We start from the raw sequence: 25804 nt of genomic DNA, 5'->3' as shown, positions 1-25804 counted from the left end.
AGATTTGTATTTTTTTTTATTATGGTCATTTGATGTTTTTGATCTGCCGTATTGCTTCAGTTTTAATAAATCCGTGGAATTACATGCCCTGTACATAGCTGATTGATTATTTTGAATTATACAACAAAATTCACATATGCTGACGGACTTTAATTTTGGTGACTTATTGTTACCAATTGATGATTGATCCTCATGAACTACTATTGTGAGAGTAGTTTAATTCTTGGGGTATCAATTTTCGTTGTTTTCGTGGATTGCTCTTTCCACGAATTTAAGTGTCCATTGAAATATTACAACTTTTGTCTACATCAAGACATATATGGAGAGATCCCAATGTAGGTTTGACTAAATCGATACTGGCATTGTTCAATTTAATCTAGAAAATAAATCGAATACAAACAAACACACTATATCTCCTCTATATAAAACTTCAGAGCAGATTTTACCGATTTAATTCTTCAAGCAACCTCAATTGTCCGACTTTGTACCATTAATTTCTGACAAAAATTATAGTTTTGATCAATGAGAGTCGGATTTCTGGTGTTGATATGCCGGATTATATATAAACTCAAAACACTCACAGGGGACAAAATCATGTTGGGTTTGCTTTTTCAAGTTCAAATCTAAAGGTTTTAATTTTACAATTCAAAGTATAATTGTAGAACTTTTTAATGCAACCGTTTTCTTTAAGTGACATGTGTTTGGCCAATCAAAACCTCTGTTGAGCTCAGGTATATTAGTGTTGTCACCTCTGGTTTAACGTATACATCATTTAAAATGTTTACCGACAATGTGTAGGCAAAGCTTATATCCGAAAGCAATTATCTTATTAAATATTTAATTTATGTTGTCATTAATGAAAGAAGATTTCTTTAAGTGACATGTTTATGGTCCAATCATACATTATCCCAATGTAAATAGTGTCATCACTTCTGATTTCACGTATGCAACATTTAAAGTATTTATTTTGCAATATCCCCCAACCGAGACAATTGGTAAGCATAGCTTTTATCCAAAAGCAATTATTTTATTGAATATTTAATGAAAGTCGTCATTTATAATCTTTATTGCAAGTTTAATGAAAGACGAAGTAAGTGAAACTGAACACCATAGTTTGCAATGTCACATAAATCAATATAAAAACAATAGTAAATTATATTTTAAGAACATCATTTCTGATGGCTTCAAATTCTTTGCCCTATTTTATTTTTTTTTTAGATAATTAAATTCAACGAATTTAGGAACCCACGAAAACACTCCTTTTGCTCAAGCTCCGAAAACTGGTACTAACGAATAAAAGTACTTCACATTATTCGTGCTTAGACAAAACGGATCATTCAAGTCGTTCGAACGTCTTGAAATCCATAAATCATTTTTTGAAAGCTTTTGTTTCTTTTCTCAATCCATATCCTTACTTAAATCAGTGAAGAAATGTTGTCTTTCCGTATTGCCGAGACCGAGTAATGAAAATCTAAATCAGGCTATAAGAATATTACAGGTAGAAACAGTGACGGACCAAGGAGGGTGGCTGTTCCTGGTGCGAGAACATCCCATTTTTTTACGATCAATGCTTTTGAATGAAGACAAATGGTTGGAACCTCTCCTGTATCCTGGGTTGGGACCCCTTTAAAAATGACTGGATCCAGCCCTGGTGAACGTGTTATTTTTTGTATGGTTTTAATTTTAGTTCATTTATATGATTTGGAGTTTAGTGTAATGTCCATTTTAACTAAGCTAGTGCATAATTTTGTTTAGGGGCCAGCAGAAGACCAACTTTGGTGGCGGATTTTTCTCGCTTCGTTCAGGGCCCATTTTGGACGTCGGTTGTTGTCTGCTCTTTTCTTGGATTGTTATATCGTTGAAATCTTCCCGCTTGTCATTCTCAATCTTATTTCTAGACAATTTCACGAGATAACAAATACAAACCATAAATATTCACAATACCAACGAATCTCTTGCGAACAAATATTAAGGAAGATTTTAAGCCTTTCAACGTAGAGATTTGTGTTTGTTAAACTGCAATATATCCAATAAAATATTTCTGATAAAGTGTTTGGTTCAATTTTTTTTGATATTTTGATGTTTGTTTGAAAAAGTCAAAGCAAATAAACTCATCATACATGTAGATACCAGGATTGAAATTTTGTATATGCACCAGACACCCGTTTGTCAACAAAAGACTCGTTAGTGACGCTCCTAACTAAGTCAAGATACAAAGGCCAAATAATATACTAGTAGTTAAAGAGCATTGAGGACCACAAATTCCTAAACTTTTTGCCAAATACAGCTAAGGTAATCTACTCTTAAGGCAGTCAGGCCTTAGAATTAAAAAAAAAACAAAGTTTTGTAAACAGTTAATTTGTAATCTTAACCATATAAGTAATAATTCATGCCAAACATAGAAGTGTTAACTACAAGGCTGGCGATACCCTGGAGGATAATTATTTGCCAAAGGTTTATGAGAATTAAACGAGTAGAATTTATTCTAATCAAGGTGTTTGGTACCACTTTAAGCTAAATTCTGTAAAAGTAAATACTACCTCAAGATTATATTTAATTTATGATTTAATTTATTGGTTTTAGCTGTGAACTAGTAGCACGAAGCCCTGGAGTTGTAAGAAATATCTAAAAGAAACAAGAAGACGATTGGAAATTTTATTCAAAATGTTACAGATACAATGGCGCATGCACTACAAAAGTCTAAAAGTCTGAAAAGACCAGTTTTTGTCTTGATTTGCATGAACTTTTACTCGACATTCTCCAAAAGAATGACTTGTGTCTTAATTTTTCTTGACAAATTCTCATTTACATCAAATTTGTATGAAAATTACTTGACATATTCTTGACATTCTGAATATGGTCTTAAAATTTCTTGACAAATTCTTGACATTTAAATACTGTCTTGAAATTTCTCAACATGTTCTCGACATTCTTATTTTTTCTCAGTATGGCTTGACATATTCTGAACATTTTGAATTGTGTCTTAAATTTACTTGACAGTTCTGAGTTTAAATCTAATGTTTAAAATAATTTAAATTTGGATGTGCTGATATAAAACAATTTAAAATTGAGTTTTTAAATAATTACCAATTTTGATTCCTAAATCGTATAAATTAAGTGATTAAAACCAATCATACTGTAGACATATTTTATTCTACATTCATAATATTAAATGTTTATATGGTAAAAAATTATTGTACCAAAATGTGGTTTATATATTAATAGCAAATTATGATGATATACAAATCATTCATTTAACAGAAGAAAAATTGTATAATGTCATCTGTTGGAATATATATTAAGTATTACACATGGACAGGATGTTCCACATAAAATTAAGGTATTCCACTCCCCCAGAGTACACGCAACTGTCAAATAGAAATTACTGCTTTACCTGTAATAAGCCATACAACTTATCAATTGACCGACCATGCCACTACAATTTAAAAAGTTTGTTCATAGACGAAAATGAAAATCATCATTTTGATGAAAAAAAAAATGAATTGAAAATTGAATATTTCCCAAAGATTAAAAGAAAAGTATTGTCTACCCCAGGAATAATAAAAAAAAATTATTTATAATGGGTCCATTTTCTATGGAAATCATTGGTCTTATGAAATGGATCCCAAACAGACATGCATAATATAGATCTTAACATTTTATTTCTTTTCCGGAAGGTCAGTTATCAAATATATTTAATTTTGTTAAAAATTTATAAAATTCAACACTCAAATTGGAATAAAAAATGTTTTTTTGGTTGTCCTAAAAATGAACAAGGTTTTTGAATCAAGATGGGAACTAATTCTTCGACCTTCACGAAAGCCCACCCCTTTTTATTTCAGCCACACAAACCCAAAAGATGAATTTTGGGGTCCAAAAGAGACGCATGGTCACATTTTAAAACTGCCTTATAGAAACCTATTTTAGTAAAGCAAATTTGACTGCAGTTTTGCGAATGGCAAAAATCTAAATGCTGTTTGTCAGCAACTTCAACTTATATTCCAAGTGAAAACAATTAATTAAACGTTTAATAAAAATTAATCAAAATCAAACTACATAAGGGATTATTCGGGGTATTCCATCTAAGTTGCACCAAAAGGGTATCTTACTACACAAAATTAATCCTTGATTCTTCAAAGTTTAGTTTAGCCATAATAAGTATATAACAGCAAAAGAATGTCACAAACAGTGCAGAATAAGTCTGTTCACATTTCAGGCGAAATTTATACTGTTGAGATAGTGTCAAGACATATTTAAGACTGTCAAGAATGTGTCGAGACATATTCAGACATTATTTAAAATGTCAAGAATATGTCAAGACATATTCAGACATTATTAAGAATGTCAAGAATGTGTCAAGACAGATCGATACATTATTAAGAATGTCAAGAATATGTCAAGACAGATCGAGACAAATTTAAGACAGTCATGAATTGGTCGGGACTAATCCAGACTCTTATCAGATGATACAGGAAGTGTCGAGAAATTTTAAGACAATGTTCATAGTGTCAAGACACTTGTCAAGAAAAATCAAGAACCTTATGAGACAAATTCATTCAATGTCAAGATTTTTTTTTAAATTATTTAGACAAATCAAGAATGTCGAGTAAAAATGCATACAAATTCAGACAAAAACTGGTCTTTTCAGACTTTTTGACTTTTGTAGTGATGTCTTTGGTGTTACTTCTGATGAATGAATGTTACTTTATTCAAGTGGGACTGTCGAGTACGTCGACATAGATTTTCTTCTGGATGATAAATGTTCCTTTATTCGAGTACGACTGTTTGTCAGTCGACATGGATTTACTTTTGGATTATGAATGTTACTTTATTCGAGTGCTATTGTTTGTCCTTCGACATGGATTTTCTTCTGGATAATGAATGTTACTTTATTCGAGTGCTTCTGATTGTCAGTCGACAAGAATTTTTATCTGGATGATAAATGTTACTTAATTCGAGTGCGTCTGTTTGTCACTCGACATGGATTTTCTTCCGGTTGATAAATGTTACTTCATTCGAGTCGGACTGGTTGTCAGTCGACATGGATTTTCTGTAAAGGAAATAAGCCAATAACAGTCCATTCAATTAAATATTTTACAGAATCGACTGTTAGAGGCTCATATCTTACTTAAAACATTGTTTAACATTTTAAAAATGTGATAAAGTGCAAGCAATTAAAAAAATGTGTTAACATTTTTTTTAACAAGTGTGAAAATTGTTATGTGAATAAATTTTCTTGACATAAAAAGTTATCCTATATGTAAGTCCCTTTAAACATTAGCTCAACTTAAACAATAGACAAAAACATGTACAGCTATGGTAAACATTGTCAACATGTTTTGCTACATAGGGATTAAGATATTGGTATGTGTATCACGATCTTTGCGTGCGCAAGGCCTAAGACTACTCTAAATATTTTCAATGAATACTTTTCCATGCATTTCGTTATTCAAAATTGAAAGAGACGATGAAAGTATATTCTAAATGCAAAAAAAGGAAGAAAGTGTTGTCGTTATTAGTGATCGTGATGTTTCAAATTTTAGTTAAAAATCCAATGTGTATTCGGATATATTAAGTATGGACTACCAAAATGACAAAGATATAGATATATCACTTAATAATGGCAAGTTTTATATATATTATATTTCAAAATGTAGTTTTGTCCAATTAGTTAATTATTTCTTGTTGGATTTTATTTCTTACTCGTCGAATGAGAGAAAAAAAGAAAAAAATCATAGAAAGACCGGTTCACGTTGCCCTTTTCTTTTTTTCGTTTAATTGGGTATTGATGTCCCTTGTGGTTTTCTTTAATATTACCGACACATAATTTTGTCTCTCGATTTCCTTTTCCAAAAGAGACTCTTTCTTATTTTTTATAAAATAAAACGTCGTTCACAAGCGAAGTGTTGCATAATATTTATAATAGAAGACTTAAAAAACAACAACTTGTAAATCAACGCCGAAACTCGAAAATTATAAAAATCTTTTGTTGAAATAAGTTCGAGATTTATACTTTCTACACAGGATAAGGTTTTGGTTGTTTATGGTCCTCAATTCGCGGCGTGATCTATCAAACGGTAGAAGCATTACTTTATTTTTTTTTTTTTATTTTAATTGAAGATGAGCATGATGCTAGGAAGAATTAAAGCAACCCCAGAGGTCAATTTTGATAACCGACGACGGACGATGTTAAATCTTATGCTAGTGTTAAAATCAATTTGAATGTGATTGGTTTTCTCAGGAAAACATTTTGATGATTGAAAAAATTATTGTATTGGTAGGTGACTTTAATAAAATATTTTTTTGTAATTGTCCTTTGTGTTTTCGTTGATTTTTTTTTACATTATGAAATTAATTGGCGGAATTGCTTGTTTCTAGATAAATAAAAATACGTATGTCGAATATCACCATTTCAAAACCAAAATTATACCTTTTTGTTGAATTAAACAGCTTGACCAGGAGTTAAACTTATGAAAATCCTTTATATCCGAATTTTTTTTATGTGTATAATCCTTGTTATATTAATTCCTTACCAATGATTAAATCTTTAAGAGAGAGATACCAATCAGGAATCACCAACGACTGAAAAAGTCTTTTGATATTTTAAAAATCGTTATGACTATGCTTCGTAAAACATGTATCCCTAAATTTTGATGCAAATTTATGAACACAGGAGCCTATGATTCAGTGGTTTTGGTTTGTTTATGTGTTACATATTTGTTTTTCGTTCCTTTGTTTGTTCATAGGCCGTTAGTTTCTTGTTTGAATAGTTTCACATTGTCATTTCGGGGACTTTTATAGCTGACTATGATGTATTGGCTTTGCTCATTGTTGAGGCCATACGGTGACCTATATTTGTTTATTTATGTGCAATTCGGTCTCTTGATGATAGTTGTTTCATTAGCAATCCTACCAAATCTTATTGTTAACATACTTTGTTATGATAAATTGTGGGCTTAAATTATATCATTCCACAATTGTTTTGGAATTATTTGTTATTCATTTATTCTGTCAATCATCAACATCAAACTAACTATGTTAAACTTTGTGAGTGTCGCACTCGATGATTAAATTTGTCTTTCCAACATAAATGAACATGGTACTAAAAGTAAATCTTTGATGGTTAAGATGAAGAGATATCTGTGTATACAGTGAAACCTGGCTAAACCGAATCCTGTTTAAATCGAAAACCTATATAAACCAAACATTTTCTAAAGCACTGTCATATGCAATTGTATGCGTTGTGAACCTGATAAAACCGAACATCGGCCAAAACCGAACAAAAACCTTAAGTCCCGAAGAGGTTCGGTTTACACAGGTTTCATTGTATTTTCTATAATCATAAAATCCCTATGCAACAACGCATTCCCTGTTGCCTGTTAGGTCCCGACACTATTTCAGTATTTAGACAGTTAAACGTTTGGATTGTCCAGTTCGGCTGTTTAAGATTTAAATAGTCCTGTTAGATTATGATGCATATATCCTTTTTGAAAATTATTTACATACTAGGTAATATTAATCAATATAATTTTAAATGATTCATCAAAAGATATAAATAGTTCAAAGGTACCAGGATTATGATTAAGTAACCCAGACGCGCTTTTCGTCTACATAAGACTCATCAGTGACACTGAGATCAAAATAGTTATAAAGCCAAAAAACTACAAAGTTGAAGAGCTTTGAGGTCCAAAAATTCCAAAACGTTGTTCCAAATACGGCTAAGGTAATCTATTCCTGGGATAAGAAAATCCTTAGTGTTTCAAAAAATTCAAGTTTATGTAACAGGAATTTATAAAAATGATCATATAATTGATATTCATGAGAACACCGAATGAACAGTTCAAGTTTGACGTCGGAAGAGGACATTTGACGACATACTAGTATGTGCAATAGACTAGATCAACGATTCGCAGAATTTTTAATTTAACACCATGAAAGTTTTGACCATAATAACTTGTGAGAATTAGATATAACTTGAAATTCACTCTCGTTATTTGATTTGTATATAGTAATAATAAACTTCCTTACACTCGTTTATTATTATATAATATTGAAATTAAATAACACGAGTTGATATTAAACGATATCCAATTATCACTCTTTATCAAACCTATAATTATCACATCTACTTTGGTCATTCCAAATAAAACTATTGCTTCTTTAATTACCGTTAAAAGAGACATACAAATAAAATTTGACAACAAAATTTGTGAAACATTCTTTTAAATTATAATTATCCCGAAGTTCTTTGGAGTTTTTAGCATCAACATATGGTTAATACCAGTGCGCAGGTAAACAGCTTTACAGTATTTCTTTCACTGAGGACAGATTTTATGTCAATCTAATGGATAGTTCTATTGAAGACCATGCCGATGAGCCGACAATGTATCATTGAAGACTGCATGTTTGACTTACTTCTTTTTATTATTAAATGTTACTTCTGGTGTGGTGTTACTTTTGTTCATTGAATCATTCAAGTAACATACTCTCAAGTTTGAAAAATTCCTTTTATAAATTTGTCTTATTTTTATATTTAATGAACCAATTTGAACTCTGATAATGACATATGCATATCTTTGACCTGTGCGTATATTTTTAAATGACTCTTCAATAGAAATAATGAGAGATCATAACAGAGGGAATACATAGTGATTACAATCTATATTTTATCCGATCGGAACTGTTAATATGTATAAACAATACAATATATTACTTATGTTAATTGACAATCACAATTGTAGACTGTTTCACGGTTAGACAAATTACATAATGTCATAAAAAAAAACTACATGCACCAAAGCACCAATAAATTCAGTTGCAGTTAGACATGAATTCATGTTGTAATTTTACTGAAAATGCCTTCGTGTGTATATACACGCTTCATATATACCAGCCTTCAAATTGTGTCTATAAAGGTTATTCCTTGCTTTAAAGGTCCTAAATAGGCCAACAGCAGCTATGCTTCACTTAAATATGCAACACTCTTAAACGTGTCTATCCCCTCAAACGTGTCCGATTCCCCAAAACATGTCTATTTCGCCCAAACGTGTCCGATTTTACATCCCCAAACGTGTCCGATTTCATATCCCTAAACGTGTCCGATCATTTGTATAAGCCAAAAAGTCTCTACTTTAACAATCTTACTGCAACAGAGATATGTATGTCTTTCCCTGGTTTACTACAGGAAAGACGTGAATATATGTTCTTTGAGAGAAAAAAGAGTGTTTTCCCTTTCTTAATCTTCTAATTAATACCTTTTCCTTCATTTATTGAATACATTTGATATATTTCCTTTATTATGTGGTTTTATTTTTGTTGTTGTTTATTTTATCTATCTTTTTTCTTAAAACGTCATCATTACTTCTAGGTTGTGACAAATATAAAGTAGTTGTAACAACGAAATTTTAAACTATTAGAACATGTACTATGTTGACAACTACTATCAGTCCTAAACACTGACACTAGTTTGAGCAGTTGTTTTTTTCGTACAATAGTGATCGTTATAACTTATATGGAACCACGTTTATAAATCTCCACGACAGGAAACTGTTCAAAGCATTGTCACATTTATAGCAGTCTGCTTCTCTGTCTAAGAACATCTTTGCTATTCCTGTATGATAATGATCACAAGGCTTCAAATCAGATGACTGTCCTTCTCTGTCATACTTATCAAAGTCTGATACTCTGTCTTATGATGGCTTTGTTTATGTGAACGACTATACATACGAGCATTTATTAGAGGCCACACTCATAAAAAAAATTACTTGAATTTACTTAAAACAAGTCTTGATTTTACCCAAATCAAGTAAAAAAACAAGAAAAAATGTTTGTGAAAAAATAAGTAATTGCTAGTAATGGCAAGTAATTGTAAGTAATTACCTAGTAGAAATTTAATGTAAGTAGTTTTTCAATGTATCTTATGTAGTTCTTTTAATAAATACTGAGCTATTGTTTCTAAATATTAAGTAATTCTTTTAATACATACATTGTATTAGTATTTCTTTTTATCAAAGTAAGTAATTATTTTAATACCATTAAGTATTTCTTTTAATGATATTAAGTATTTTTTTTAATAAACATTAGTATTTCCATTAATAATATGGGGACGAAGTCCCCAATAACAGTAGAAAATTCAATAAAAAAAAAAAATTCGGGAAAATTTCCCGAATTTTTCATTGTACTAATGAACTCAAAATCGTTCAAATTTTTTTTGTCGTGTTTTGAAATCCCGGACCTGCGCAGAAATGTACAATATACTTCCTTTTTCCGTTCTCGTTTGTATGAAACTTTGAGTAAAATATATATTTATCAGTTTAGTATAAAATAGGAAGGAACGCGCAATACCAATTTCATTTTCAATAATTCCTTTATATGAAAAAACGTTACCGAATGATAGCGTTTCTTTGTTTACATTGCATAAGACGTCATAATTTAAATAACGTCACAACTAAAATCCCTAACAACAAAACCAAAAACGGAAACGTTACGGTATTTCCGTGTCTTTTTTTTTTTTGACAAATAATTAAGTTACAAAAAAATAATTCATACAGACTTCGTCCCCATTTACAGATAATGCCTGCCTCATATTACTGTTATTAATTCGTGTACCACTTGGAAGCCATTCTTTTACTTATGACAAGTAATTTCCGGAAATACAAATACTTGCAACAGTAAATTTATCTGTAGGTTTTAATTAGTTATCAAAGGTACCAGGATTATAATTGAGTACGCCAGACGCGCGTTTCGTCTACATAAGACTCATCAGTGACGCTCATATCAAAATATTTATAAAGCCAAACAAGTACAAAGTTGAAGAGCATTGAGGATCCAAAATTCCAAAAAGTTGTGCCAAATACGACTAAGGTAATCTATGCCTGCATGGGATATGAAAATTCTTATGTTCTCGAAAAATTCAAAGTTTTGTTAACAGGAAATTTATAAATTGATTCTACACTGTTTTCTTATAAATGCATATAATAACATGGGCTACCTCCCCAGCAACTCTTTGTGCTACATTTTCGTTTAATTGAATTAGTACACAAAGAGTAGCCAGAAACATGAATACCCACAAAGTGTCCTTTTTGAAAGGTTCTCATTTCCTTTCCTTTTTGTCAATTGTGCAAGTATTTCAACAAACTCAGTATAAGTTTCGTTCAAATTCAAATCTGCATGAGTTCCAGCCAATTTTAAAAAAAGCTTACCAAAGTCAAATGGAACCTTAATTCTGATTGGCTGAATACTTTGTCAGTCTCAAATTAAATACGACCCATTAAATACAGGAAATATGATACACTTTTGTACATTTATAATAAATAGTTTATTATCAATTTTGGTCATGTAACTAAGTTAACATTATAAAAATTGTATAAAAAAATTAATAATGATAATTTGAAAGATCTTTTGATATGAAAATAATTTAAGTAATGACTAGTATTTCTGATACTAAGTAATTCAAATTAATTTTTTTAAGCATTTTAAAGTATAATCTAAAAACATAATACTATTTCAATTTGGAATTATTTGTAATTATAAACTTTTGCGCTTGAAATTTTAAATGAACTTCATGTTTATTCTGCATTATATTTTTTAAGCATTGCCTAACACTTTCCATACAATGTACATGTATTTTGTATAGATTGTGCTGTGCTTAGCACAGTACAGGCTATTGAAAATGTGTTATCTTCTTTGTAATAGAAAGTGTTGTGTGCCACACAGAACAGAACAATAAAACACAGAATAAACATGGAACTTATAAAAATTTCAAGCACAAGAAATTATGCAAATTCCATAATAAAATAATTCCAAGTTGAAATAATAGCCTGTCTAAAGAAAATTGGTATAATAGTTATCCACATTTATGCAATTTTCTCAGACTATGAAACCTACATATGTTGAAATTATTTAAATATGGGGTCAAATTTGATAGGTAGCATTTATATTATATATGATAAGTCTTATATGCAAGCAAACAACATTATGTAAGCCTACTTTAAGTAATAACAAGTTTTATATCCCATTTATCAGAAGTAATTCCAGTAACTTTCATACTGCACATGCATGTTAGTGTAAATGAAAAAGTAAATATTTGTAGTTCATTAATATCTAACTTAATCTAAGTTATTTCTTTATACTAAAACAGTAAGTTATTACTTAGATAAGGACTAAGTAATTTATAAACTCAAGTGAGTAAAATCATTATTAGTATTTGTTTTAATTTGAGTATTTTTGATAGACACACATTTTCAGTAAAACAATTACTTGTTTCAAGTTACTATTTTTATATCTAGTAAAATATAAGTAATTGCTAGTTATAGTAAATAACTGGTCAATAGTTCCTAGTAATGAGTAATAAAAAAGAGTACTTAAGTGCACACACGTGCACAGCTCATTGCAGTCTGTGCCACTTATAAACTATATATTGATTAGTTCTGTACGCCAATGTTGACAAGCCATCAATCAAGGAGCCACATGTAAAACAGACATCTGTTATGTCTAATAGTTTCTTTATAAATTATATATGTCCTTTCTCACGGGGCTTGCATAGAGAAAACATATCATCTATATCTAATAAAAGTCAGTTCCTCTTTCATCTTTAATATTTCTGTATGACCATGTTCACAAGCCAAAGTTAAAAGTGACCGTCTCCAGTTGCTCCATTTAGTACAGCCTAACTGTCTGTCTAACAACATCTTTAATGTTTCTGTATGACCATGTTCACAGGCCAACATTAAAGCTGACCGATCCGAGCTGTCACTTTTAATGCAGGTTGCTCGTTTGTCAAACAACATATTAGCTATTTCTGTATGACCAAGTTGACAAGCAATTAATACTGGTGACATGCCATCTTCATCGCATTTATTAAAATCTGCTCCTCTGTCCAACAAAATATTTACTATTTCAGTATGACCATATTCACATGCAATCGTTACTAGTGACTTACCATACCAGTCACATTTATTATAGTCTGCTCCTTTGTTTAACAACATCTTGAATATTTCTATATTGCCATTTTTACAAGCCAAAATCAAAGGTGACTCTCTCCAGCTGTCACATTTATTACAGTCTACACGTTTTTCTATCAACATCTTTACTATTTGTGTATGACCATGCTCACAAGCCAACATTAAAAGTGTCCTGCCCGAGCTGTCACTTTAAGAAGAGATTGCACCTCTCTCAAACAACAAATAAGCTATTTCTGTATGACCTAGTTTAGAAGCATTCAATACAGGTGACATGCCTTCGTTATCACATGTATAACAATCTGCTCCTCTGTCCACTAACATCTTTACTATTTCAGTATGACCATGTTCACAAGCAATAGTTACAAGTGATTTGCCATTCATATCATATATATTGTAGTCTGCTCCTTTGTTCAATAACACACTTAATACGTCTTTATGGCCATTCTTGCAAGCCTTCGTAACAGATGATTCACCAAAAAGGTCACATTGGTTAAATTTTGATCGTCTTTCTAATAACACCTTAACTATTTCTATATGACCAAATTCACAAGCCTCCATTAAAGGCGACTGACCGATGTCGTCACATTTATTACAGTCTGTTCCTGTGTCCAATAGCATCTTTACTATTTCTGTGTTACCATTGTTACAAGTCACCTTTAAAGTTGGCTGTCCAAATGCGTCATACTTGTTAACGTCTATTTTTCTACTTTACTAATACTGTATCACCATTTATACAAGCCAATATCAAAGGTGAATTTCCCCATCTGTCACATTTATTACAGTCTGCTTTTCTTTCTAACAACATCTTTACTATTTCTGTATAGCCACGTAAACAAGCTTTTATTAAAGGTGAATTTCCCCATCTGTCACATTTATTACAGTCTGCTCTTCTTTCTAACAACATCTTTACTATTTCTGTATGACCATGATTACATGCAATCCAGATGGGTGAACACTCATGATATGAATACCTATTGACATCTACACCATGATTACAACACCAATCAATCAACGCTTTATCTCCTATATAACAACAATGTAATAAAGCAGTATCATAGGTGTTATCGTAATCATTTTTAATTTGTTTATATTTCTCACAGGTATTTGCCAGTTTTCGTTGGTAAGATATATTCAGTGTTTTCAAAACGGACAGAAATTTCTGTCGGAACTGAGGTATATTCATATTGATGTTATTGAATACACCCCGAACTTTACCTGTTGACCATTCATCAATTATTCTTTGTATGTAAATCTGATGATACTTTATTGGTATAATTGTAATAAATTTGTCCATGTTATCTTCTCCTTCTAATAAAAATCGTTGATTAATCAAACCATTGTCTGCATTTTTATCAAGCAATTGAGTATTTTCTGTCCAATGCAACAAGCTAGAAAGTCAAATATTTTATCATGTATAGTTTTATAAACATTGTGTTCTTTTTTTATGAATGTATGTGTGAGTAATTCAAGCACATTCTGTAAAACAAGTTTAGACGTTCCTCTATCTATTTTACATGCCTCGCATGTGTTCTCAATGATAGTCCTGGTTATATCATCCGTTTCTTCAGTCAAAATTTCTTCATCCAACTTGTTGTTAAACATGACACATAAAGCCAAAGCACAGTATTTAGTATAATACCCTTTCTTAAGAAGTTTTTCAATCTCTGATTCATAAACTAAAAATGGTTTCCAAAAGAAATCTGTTACATTAAGTTCAGGATTTTTATGGCACAATTTACATAAAAGTGGAAAACAGTCATATATATCATAAATGTCACCAATGTCAGATGCATTTGCTAATATAAGTAACATCCATGAAACATTTTCATGTGTAACTTAATTAAGGTTAGAGCGAAAGGGACCTTAAAAGTACAGTTTCATTCATTGAATGTGATTTTAGCCTGAGGATTCTTCATGTTTAGTTTCTTTGTGAATCCACAGTGAATTTCATTAACGGAGAATTTCCGTTGAGCAACTGAACTGGTGATATTCCTGTTGACTTACACCCAGTTTTAAAACACAAAATTAGCACTTTATGAATTTAGTACGTTCAAATGCTTTTATGTACAAGAAAGCCTCTATCAGGTACAATAATCTCAAACATTTGTATGCTAAAAATGAAAAATATGCATTGATACTTATTATCTAAAAGGACCTAGTTAGCAGTTGATGTATTGAAATACTTTTCATAAATTGTGCATTACAAGTAATTTATTCAAACTTACTTGCATTTGTATGCATGATATAAATTATGTAGTTTATTTAGTTGCATGTAACCTTATTTCTTTGACGGAAGACTTCGTTAGTTCGTTGTATAAAAAAGGGAGGATTTGTTACCACAACAAATAGTTGGTTAATTGAAGATTGAAGGGTGCGACAATGTAAGATGCCATGTTTGCTAGTCAGCCATTCTAAGGATAAAAACCAATGTTACAAGTCATATATGCATTCCCTGTATAGATGATATATAATATAAAGGCAAAATACATTTTCACGTTTATTTCGTATCATTCAAATCCAGTAGACAAATTAACAAAAAAAAAATTATTATGCTAGTTTCAAATTAATGACTAGTATTACTTCCAATGCTTGCTTCAGCCATTCAAACCTTAATTTTCATATCTTTTTAAGAAGAGTTACGTTTTTGTTCAACTTACTTGTCATCCAACTGTATTTCCCCATGTCAGTATGTTATTTCAATTCATAAAGCAACATTAGACTCACCCCACAAGCATTAGTCAAACATATAGACCGAAGTACATACCGTTATCATCAGCATTTGACTTCCACTGTTTGAATATACTAACAATAATCAGTTAAAGGGCAAACGTTATCACTTATATCACGAGATGTGTATACCAGTTATAGTTAAACTCAAAGTTCAAAACATTATCAGCTTGAACAAATTGAAAACTAAATATAAAGTAGCAGCTGTATAAAATGCTTACATGACTTAAACAACCAGTTATCGTTTAGAATAGTAATACAGTACAATTCATAAAATGTAAACTCTAGGCACAACTCACGAAGATTATTTGAGAAACACGCTTCGCATTTGATACACAATTTTTGTTAACTTTGATCATAAGTTTCTTATTGTAGCACGCATAACTACTACATTTCGTCTGTAAATTGATTTTTCTCAATCATTTTGTATTTTACTTGAATATGTTTATAACTTTCACAAGAAAACAAAAGTTTATTTTACATGACACTGGCTATGCTTTTCAGGTCCATTTAGTTTTATGCTTTTAAATGGTTTGTATATTTGCCTTCTCAAACCTCGGTCAATAATGAACAAGATTATTATTGTAATCCAGAAACAATGAGGTAATGTTTATGTAGAATATTTGTTTTTCCTGACAATAACCATGGCGTTGTCAGTTTATTTTAAATTTATGAATTTGACTGTCCCTTTGGTATCTTTCGTCCCTCTTTTATGTACAAAGTTTTTCAAAGCAGGAATAAAACCGTAATCCGTTTATTCCTACAAACAAAGTACAAAAGCTTTAGTAATAAGGTACTTTTTGTATCAATAACCTCATCAAATATACCAGGAATTCTATTGTGTACGTTCATCAAGAGAAAACTCATCAGTGACGCTAAAATTCGATTCAAAAACGACAAAATAAAGACACGATACGAAAAAATACAGCATTGAAAACCCTGAATCATAAAAGGTATTGCAAATTAAAGATAGTTGAAGATAATATATTACTGTGCTAGGAACTCCGTTGTATTGCAATTTGTTCAAAGTTAATTTAAAAGTTAATGTATAATATGATCAAATCAATGATTATCATTGTTAACACTGCAATTCTGACTATTGGGCTGGTGAAATAAACATTTGACCCGAGTTCTGTCTACAAAGAACTCATCAGTGACTCTCTAAATGTCAAATACAGTACGAGGTCGAAGAACATTCGGACCAAATTAAGATTTAACCGATTAATTGTTATATTTATATAAGCAAAGAGTTAAAGGTTGTTCAAACAATTGATGCCTAGTTAAAGTTTTCTGACTTTTCATCCACAATTAATTTAACCTGAGACAAATTTTATCTAGTGAGACGACATGATGTTTTAACTTCAAATTATAATATCTAAATGGAACTTATCCAGGAGAAAGTAATTTTTATAATGTTTAACATTTTCAATCGGAATGACATGTTTATCCCGCTTACGGCAAATATAATTAGGGAAATGTATAACTTTTGAAATACCCATACTAGTCTAGACTATCCCTCTGAATAAAGTTTATTACTGGGGAATAAATTATCTGGTTTTGATATCTTTAGTGCTTCTATTTTAATTTGAAGTATTTCATAATTGGTTCAAGTTCAACCATTTATTTTTTACCAAATTATAGTTGCATAAGAGGAATCATTCATTCATACATATCGATTCAAGATTTATAAACCGGCTTCTGGTCTTTTCATGAAACGCACGTTAACTGTATATTAACCTTAGTATTTGCTAGCTCTTAACCCATTTGAACACTAGTTATACAATCGCGTAAAAAATCAATGCAACAGGTTGTAAAATATTAAAAGAAATTAATGTTCAGTTAAAATTTTCGTGAAATCATCGCCAATACGCTTGATGATTTTCTATAAGGGCTTGTAAATCAAATACACATGCAGTATGAAAGAGTTATTCAAACTCCTGTTGATGTTTATACTTTTTCTCAAACCTCTTTCCCGCTTCTTAGGAATTGTGATAGAAATAAGACAATGATTGTATGGTAGTACTATATCTTTGAATTTTGTCATTAAGCCATAGTTTTCTTCTTAGCCTGTGTGAGAACCTTCTTCAGATTAAAGTTCATCTGCCATTTTCACCATTTGAACAATTCGAAGAAGATTAGAACTGAAACAAGTTAATAATTTAGCATTTTTACAATGGTCAATAATCAAGAAACAACGAGTTTGATTGGCTGGTCATAATTACCTACCTAGGAAACAGTTTAAAATCAGAAAGGCTATTTAGTTATGCGTACAAATTCACAAGATTGTGTGTGGCGTCTTACAAAGAGAACTGGGTGTTAGTCGCGAAATATGATTACATAACTTGTGTAGTGACTTTCATGTCAGATCCCTTGAATTTTACCTTATTTCATCGATCCGTAAACAAGGTTAATTTTTGTTATCAAGTCCATATCTCGGATACCATATATCTGTATGGGTGGATTGTAAAGTGTATATGTTAAGTTGGCTGTTGTTATCTGTAATTGACGTCATTTTCATGGTTCAGTGGTTAAAGTTATTTTTTGATCATTTTCTAGATACTGTATGCAATAGATCAGCTGTATGTTTGTTTATATATATGGAAATGCCAGTCTGGCAGGTTTTTATTTTACCTTGACCTAGTATATAATGTTCATTTCTCAATAAAAAAAAATCATAGTTTTGGTCTATTTTTTTCTGAAACTTGCCGCGATAGTACAATTATATTTGGTGTATTTTATGATTTTTATGATATATATATATATATGCATTGTATATTAAAAAAAATGAACAAATAGACAACGCTAAATTTTGCGGGGCGATAGACCATTTAATTATGATACAGTACACTACAAAATATCATTGATAACAAGTCTACAAGGGTACAACATCACCAAAAATAACAATAAAACGAACCATATGTTAAATATTTCGGATAACAGAGCCTTCATCAATATGATCACGATGCAAAAAGAATTATGTCAATCTATTCTGATTATACTATTACAATCTTGAAATTTATACAATAAAACAGTTAAATCGAACATCAGAGACTCTGGTACAATTTTAAAATTTCCAAACAGGACACAAAGACCGCAAAGTAATGCTTAAATAAAAAAATGTTGTTTGCGATATGAACTGGCACAACTCTTAAATCTCAAAGGTGATGACAGTTAAGATGTTACAACAACTGCGTGGAAATACAAAATATAGTTCCAATAAACAGCCCTGACCGATCTTAGCTGCTATAATGTTTAAAATATGACAACAATAGAGCAATTGCAACAGATACTGCGTATTCAAACAAATATATAGTAATTTGATGATAAGAATAATGAGTTATATTTTTTTTACAAATGTTTAATAATTGAACGTGGCTGCGTACTTATACATTCCTGCCAATTCTGTAAGTAAAACTAGTATAATTAAAAAAAATCCTGAAATGTGTCCAGTACGGAAGCTGGAGTTGCTGAACACAAGTGATGGCAGGGGAAATGAGTGACCCTTCTATGATGTTTTAATACTGCCCTCTTGGGAAACTGTCCTGAGCTTTCTTATCCGAACACTTTCCCCAGCAAGTCTGTTGGCCTTTGACCAATCCTCGATGTGATCTATGATCGTGATGGTTAGTTTTTTTAGATCAGCTTTGACGTGCATTTTACACATAGATATATTGTATATATCTGTGTGTAAAATAGTTGCCTTATGTCAAAATATCAACTTTTTTATCGAGGCTTAGAAAATAACAACGGATGAGGTTTACATACCTTATATCGTGTTAGTAATGATGAATTACATTTTACTTTCTTTAATATTTGGTAGAATAATCAAACATAAAAAAGTTATTTTCCATCCCTGAACGAACCCTAGAATTCAGCGAAACAATTATTTGTCATTCAATTGAGAACTGCATGAAATATTCGTTTGTTCCTACGTTTGGTACTTTAAGACAACTAATAGTTATCAAAGGTACCAGGACTATAATTTAATACGCCAGATGCGCGTTTCGGCTACACAAGACTCATCAGTGAAGCTCAGATAAAGGTGAATAAGATGCAGTAAACAGCAAAATTGCATTTGCCATTCACAAGCATGGCCCCATGAATGTGCAGAGGAACCATGATGTTCAAAGACGGTATAAAGAAATAGATAAAAAAAATCAAAAAAATCAGAAGACTAAAGCTTAATTACCCAAAATTATTAACACATGTAAACGATCTTTACGGTGTTGTCTTTTATTGTTTTCTTATGTTTAATAACTCTGACGATTTTAGATTAAATTGTTATTTATCAATTGTTGTCTAGAAGAAATTTGACAACTGAATGTAAAACTGATCTACATGTGGTTATTATTCATGCACTACATATAACCAAATAATTCGGTAAGGACAATTTATTTTTATGTATTTATAATCTGACAACAAAATCCAATTATCATGATTCAATTCAAATGTTTTATTAAACTTCTTCAAAACAAAGACTTTTTTCATATTTACATTTTGATTTTATTCAGAAAGATACCCCAGTTTATTTCCAAAAATAGCACCATAGAATGGAACACCCAGTATTTTCCATCTTTTTAGAAGTTGTACAGACAGTATGATTTAAATACAAATCGTTTGTTTCTGTATCCTCATTTGCTTAAGAATACGAGCCGCGAAGTTAAGATAGATATGAAAGTTCATGTAGTAATGTTATCTATAGGAAGAAAGGAAATGGGATAGAGATAAAAAAAAAACAAAAAAAAAAAAACGGGACAGCAGCATAGTTAAAAAGTATATAGGTAAAGTCATGCTTCTTTAAAAAAAAACAATTGTATCTGATCTGTCATTCCTTACAGTCACTTAGGTTCGCGATTGCATTTATTTTTTAAAGAAAGCAACTTGTCCTTACCTGGAACATAATATATTGACCCATTTGTGACATATAAGTATATAAGTATACCAGTCCGAGTCTACGTCCTAGAATTAATTATATACTTTTATTTGTTCACGATATCGGTTGGAAAATGAAAATGTTGAAATGTAATTAAAGAAAAAGATTCTAAATTATCGTACTTCAAATTCAGGCATGTAATTGTTGTAGTTAACGTCCGTACTATAGGAAGTAGTCAATAAAAAAGCTATATATAAATATCGATTTTCTACTTAATTACTGCACCAATATCAATTATACTTTGTGAATTTACATTTTATGTAATACTGAAATGTTCAGTAGTAGAAAAAAACTTACGACTAAGATTGAACATAGGTATACTTATTTGTTCATGGCCAATCTTCGCCGTCACTTTTTTAACAGTCATAAATCGCGAATTTTACCTATTTCACTAGCAAATAAATGAACAAATAAAATATCTCAAAGAGATTTTTTTTAAAACACAAGTATGTCCAATTTAGGTCGTATTCTCCAGATATAAAACCTATATCACTAAAACGTCATAGCATTCAAATATCAAATGTATAATAGCATAATTAAAATCAGACATCTGCAATTAAAGAAACATATTGAAATAAACAGTATAGAAACGATAGGAACAAAAGGTAGAGAAAATAACTTGCATGTGGGTTTGTTGGTAAGGATCATTAAACATTCCAAATATGACCACACCAAAGGAAAAAAAACGAAAAAGACTTTAACACATAGCAAACCACTGGGGTGGTCTCAGGTGTGGTTAAATATCCGGCGTCATCTTTGAACCAGATATTCTATAACGGTCAACCATCTCGTTTTAAATGCTTTTGAGTAACAATCAGATATTAAGAAAATCACTGTCCCAGGATAAAGGGGGATTTGGGCGTTCGCTTACATCTTCTTGCGGATATTTGTCTAAAATCAAAATATGGCATTTTGATAATTATCCTTTTGATAATTGCGTTTTGTTCTAAATTAGCAGATTTTACATGTTTTATAAACTCTGTTTTGAGGAACGTTACTTCCCAGATTGGACAAAAATCGGAAATGCAATGCATAGCATTACTTCGAACAGCAATCTGGTTTTAATTTTTCAAAAAGGTGATTTTTCCACTCTTACATTCTACCTATAGATACACAAACGTGCAGAATTTTGACATACTTGCGTTTGTGTGTTATCATCAGGCTTTTAAAACGTGGGTATATAATAATCTGTTTGAGATTAGCTACAACATCTTCAGTATTTATAAGAACACCTATACAGAACTCTGATAATGTGAATTTTAGTTAACGTTTTTTTTTTTCTACTTTCCGCTATCGTGTATTGATTTAATTTTGAATGTAAGACGTCATCTGATTGCCTTAAAGTGCTTTGTCATGTGACCGTGACGCGATTACCCAGTGTGCTACCGATTTTTTATGTTATTTCTTCATAAACATAAAAAAAATATTACAGTCATTACTTTGATTTTCAATAAGAATAGGAATCTGAAGACAGTCTGAGAGAAACAGTCGGTTTGACATTTGCCTTGTATTTTTCTCTTTAAATTGTCCTATTCGATGAAAGCCATCTATGCCAACAAAAATGACTAAATTGGTAATCTGTTCAACAAATTAAAACAACACCTCATAAATTTCATGCATCTGAAACGCTTTTTTTATTTACTTTCATCAATAAATACTTATATAACAAATAAATATGTATTGTTCTAAAATTTATTAAAATATTTGATGTTGTATGTAAGAAAACAACTGAAAGTCGATTCTAGCATTTTCAGACAGATTTTATTATCAAAAATTTTTATATCTCTGTTTAATCTTTGCTAGCATACATCAGTAACTTGTTATCATTTATTTAGAATTTTGGTAACTGGTATCTTGTAATAAACTATAATTCTGTCTTTGTTTTCAGTCATTTTGTGCCACAACTGTTTCAATAACTTTCTCTCACAATTAGCATTGCCACCGAATTTCCAATATATTAGTGCATTATACAGGACAGTGGTGTTACAGTACAACATAAGAACAAATTATGAAAATCAGTTGAAAAGATTTTAACTCATCAGACTGATACAAATCAGAAAAACATAAAAAAAAACGCTGAAAGAACGTGGAAAGGTATTTATTCATGCCTAAAACAACAAAACATGGATATAGTGTAGAGACGTCATTAACAGTTGAAGAAAAACATGAACGTGTGCAATGCCTGATTTGCTGAACATGTATTTTTTACTAGCTCATAGACACAATGTTGTCATATGACCGTGACGAGAATATTCCCTCACAATAAGCATTGCCACCAAATGATGTTATATTAGTACATTATAAACAAAATAATTCAGTTCTGGAAGAAGAAGTATATAAAAACGGCTCACAAAATAACTAATGCGAACTATTGAAATCTGATTTAAGTTTTTTTTTACAAAACAGGAACATTTTTTTTTTAGTTAGTACAAGGCTCAAACGGGTAACAACTTTTCATTAATTAAATTATTTTGTCAGTTTTCCTTTTTCCCATTTGTTTAATTTTGATGAGGTAAATCCAAACTTCAACTAGAAAAACAAATCCTTTGAAATATGCACAGTGACAATAACAAAACAGAAAAAGCTTATTTAAACTTAGTACTAAACACATTTTGTTCATGTACACTGGTAGGGAAATGAATTACCTCTTAACATATTTAAAAAAAAAAGATTTATCATTCTGACATTCTCCAACCTCTTCATTGGAAAGTTATGTAACACATGTGTGTTAGATTTTCAAATTAAAATGCCGTTATAGAATTATAAACCATCATGCATGATAATATCGACTTTTGCTAAATATTTTATCAATCTTGTTGATATTTATATCAGTAAAGAAAAAAACTTCTTTCATAATTCTACAACAATTTGACTTAAGTAGAAGCATTCGTAACAACTCGACAGCTTCCATACAATCACCCGAGCATAGCCGATTTTGAATAGAAGATGGCTTCTGGTCAAAGATTGTTCCTGTTAACTATTGTTGCCCTGAAGACTTTAGGTAAGACTTATATAATTTCATTTATTGTATTGCATGAAGAATAAATGTTACATATAAATATAAGAAGCTGTAGTATGAGTGCTTTTGATATTCTGATCTAATATGATAAGTTTAATTTATTCATTGTTTTTTGGGCCAGTACCTGCATTTACATATCCACACTCTTCAGTTGTTTCTGTTATATGATGGCAAAATGTAGAGTAGGTAATTTTATTCGAACTAAAAATTATTCTTCACAAATTCTTTACTTTAAAGCTATCGTTTTGTTAATTTTTTATTATTATTTTCTAGCCAAATTGATTTTAATTCAGATGTTTGGTACCGTAAAAAATTTGCAATATGTGTTTATTAATGAAATACACCAAACACAAAGTGAAAACAAATTGCATTTTTATCTTATTGGTTGTAAGCCGCTTATTAAGTTTTGTCTTCGTATGATATTAACGTGTTAGAAGACGTTTAGTATTAAGTGAACATGTTCGTCCGTTTGTTTGTTTGTCATGTTATTGCATGTTTTTCTTCGACTTAATAATATTATAAATAATAGAAGGGGAGGATTTCCAAATGTAACGCAGCGTTGATGATTCCAAACAAAACTCGAAACGGTGATATTTTTATAATCAATTCCCTAATTTGCTTAATTAACTATAGCCTTTTTTAACCTGAATTGCATAGCAAATTGATTTAGTAATTAAATTGAATAGAGAGGTCCCCTGGCCATATCTGTATGGTTTGAGTAGACTTGTGACCTATAATTGTTAATGTCTGTGTCATTTTGGTCTCTTGTGGAGAGTTGTCTCATTGGCAATCATACCACATCTTCTTTTTTAAATTACCTTAAAGCTATAATTTTGCTTATGCACTTGTTCCTTCCAAAGTTGGATTTAATGTTTTGTGTCCTGTTTGTTTATTTTCTTTATTATTCTTGTCAATGAGCTGTCTGTTTTCTTTGGTTTTTAAATGCCTCGTTTGTTCATTTGTCTTCTCCCCCTTTTTATTATATATTTGTCTGTCTTAATTGAAAAGAACTGGATTGGTTAATATATATATTTTACAGGACTGGTAATTGAAAATACATTTACAACACCAAATAACGGGAAATTGAATTTATTTGAAGTCGCTGATTTTTTGCAGTATGTTGTTGATATCAACCAATACGGTCTTGATTTAAGTGGAATAACGACACTAACATTCGAGGCAAAAGCATGTAGAGATGCTAATACCATTATGTCCAATTCAGACAATGGAAACTCCTCGAAGCCCATTTATGAATTTATAATTGGTGGCTGGGAAAATCAAAAATCAGCTATTCTAAGACGGAATGATGATTCATTAACCAAAAGTAGCCAACAAGTCGTCATATTCAACACTCCAGACATATGTAAATGTGATGAATACCGACAATTCTGGATCAGTGCCAACAACGGTGTTCTAATGATGGGAAAGGGACTTATCGTTGGTATAAACGTTATAGCTGAGTGGACTGATCCAGATCCTTTTACAGTAAAAAGCATAGGAATAATCACATGGGGAGGAATAGGAGAATGGAAGGTTCAACTAGAAGGTAATATTGTTTCCTTTTCGTGAGAGATCGCTTCAATGCAAGCGGTATTGTTTATAAGATACATACACATAATCCAAATTAACTTCAGAAAATAATTGTAAATTGTGTTTTTTTTTAATTCAATTGATGGTTTTCATTGAACAACAGGGACAATTTATGTTAAATTCGACTTACAAAATATTAGATAATTAAAAACAGTAAACACAGATAACAACAGTGTGTCTATAATTTGTTATAAATGTTTTACTCCTTTTTGACATTTCATCCTCTAAATATGTGTGTTCGTTTGTTTTACACATCGTTGTTAATATAATGGAAAGTTATGCGACTGTCATCCACGAGAGAGGTTTAGCTAGCTATGAATTCTGGTTTTATCTGCAATTTTCTACGTGAGAACATGCCTGTACAAATAGTTATCAAAGGTACCAGGATTATACTTGTTTACGCCAGAGTCTTGCTACATAAGACTCTGACATCAGTGACACTCAGATCAAAATAGTTATAAAGTCAAACCAGTTCAAAGTTGAAGAGCATTGAGAACCCTAAATTCCAAAATTCTAAACGCTATGTACTAAGTCAGGAATATGACTGTTGTTAATCCTTCTTTGGTGTGTTTG

At 30.8% G+C, this 25804-nt stretch overlaps 5 protein-coding genes across 6 annotated transcripts in view; 2 read left to right on the top strand and 3 right to left on the bottom strand.

The window, feature by feature from the left end:
• The window catches only part of LOC139503830 (uncharacterized), a 304074-nt gene that overhangs the window by 58495 nt on the left and 219775 nt on the right, over positions 1-25804 (top strand). The window lies entirely within an intron of this gene.
• Positions 12555-13085, bottom strand: LOC139504396 (ankyrin repeat domain-containing protein 29-like). Its single transcript, XM_071294474.1, has one exon. It carries the CDS (start codon positions 13083-13085, stop codon positions 12555-12557), a length of 531 nt encoding a protein of 176 aa, XP_071150575.1.
• On the bottom strand, positions 13152-13580 carry LOC139504395 (fibronectin type 3 and ankyrin repeat domains protein 1-like). The gene has a single exon (XM_071294473.1). The coding sequence runs from the start codon at positions 13578-13580 to the stop codon at positions 13152-13154; it is 429 nt and encodes a 142-aa protein (XP_071150574.1).
• LOC139504394 (protein fem-1 homolog C-like) lies at positions 13666-14145 on the bottom strand. The gene has a single exon (XM_071294472.1). It carries the CDS (start codon positions 14143-14145, stop codon positions 13666-13668), a length of 480 nt encoding a protein of 159 aa, XP_071150573.1.
• Positions 23569-25210, top strand: LOC139504393 (C3 and PZP-like alpha-2-macroglobulin domain-containing protein 8). Its single transcript, XM_071294471.1, has 2 exons — positions 23569-23623; positions 24681-25210. The coding sequence occupies exons 1-2, from the start codon at positions 23569-23571 to the stop codon at positions 25208-25210; spliced, it is 585 nt and encodes a 194-aa protein (XP_071150572.1).

The sequence above is a fragment of the Mytilus edulis genome, chromosome 14 (genome assembly GCF_963676685.1).
Source record: "Mytilus edulis chromosome 14, xbMytEdul2.2, whole genome shotgun sequence".
NCBI lineage: Eukaryota > Metazoa > Mollusca > Bivalvia > Mytilida > Mytilidae > Mytilus > Mytilus edulis.
This window is presented reverse-complemented; position numbering and strand designations above follow the sequence as displayed.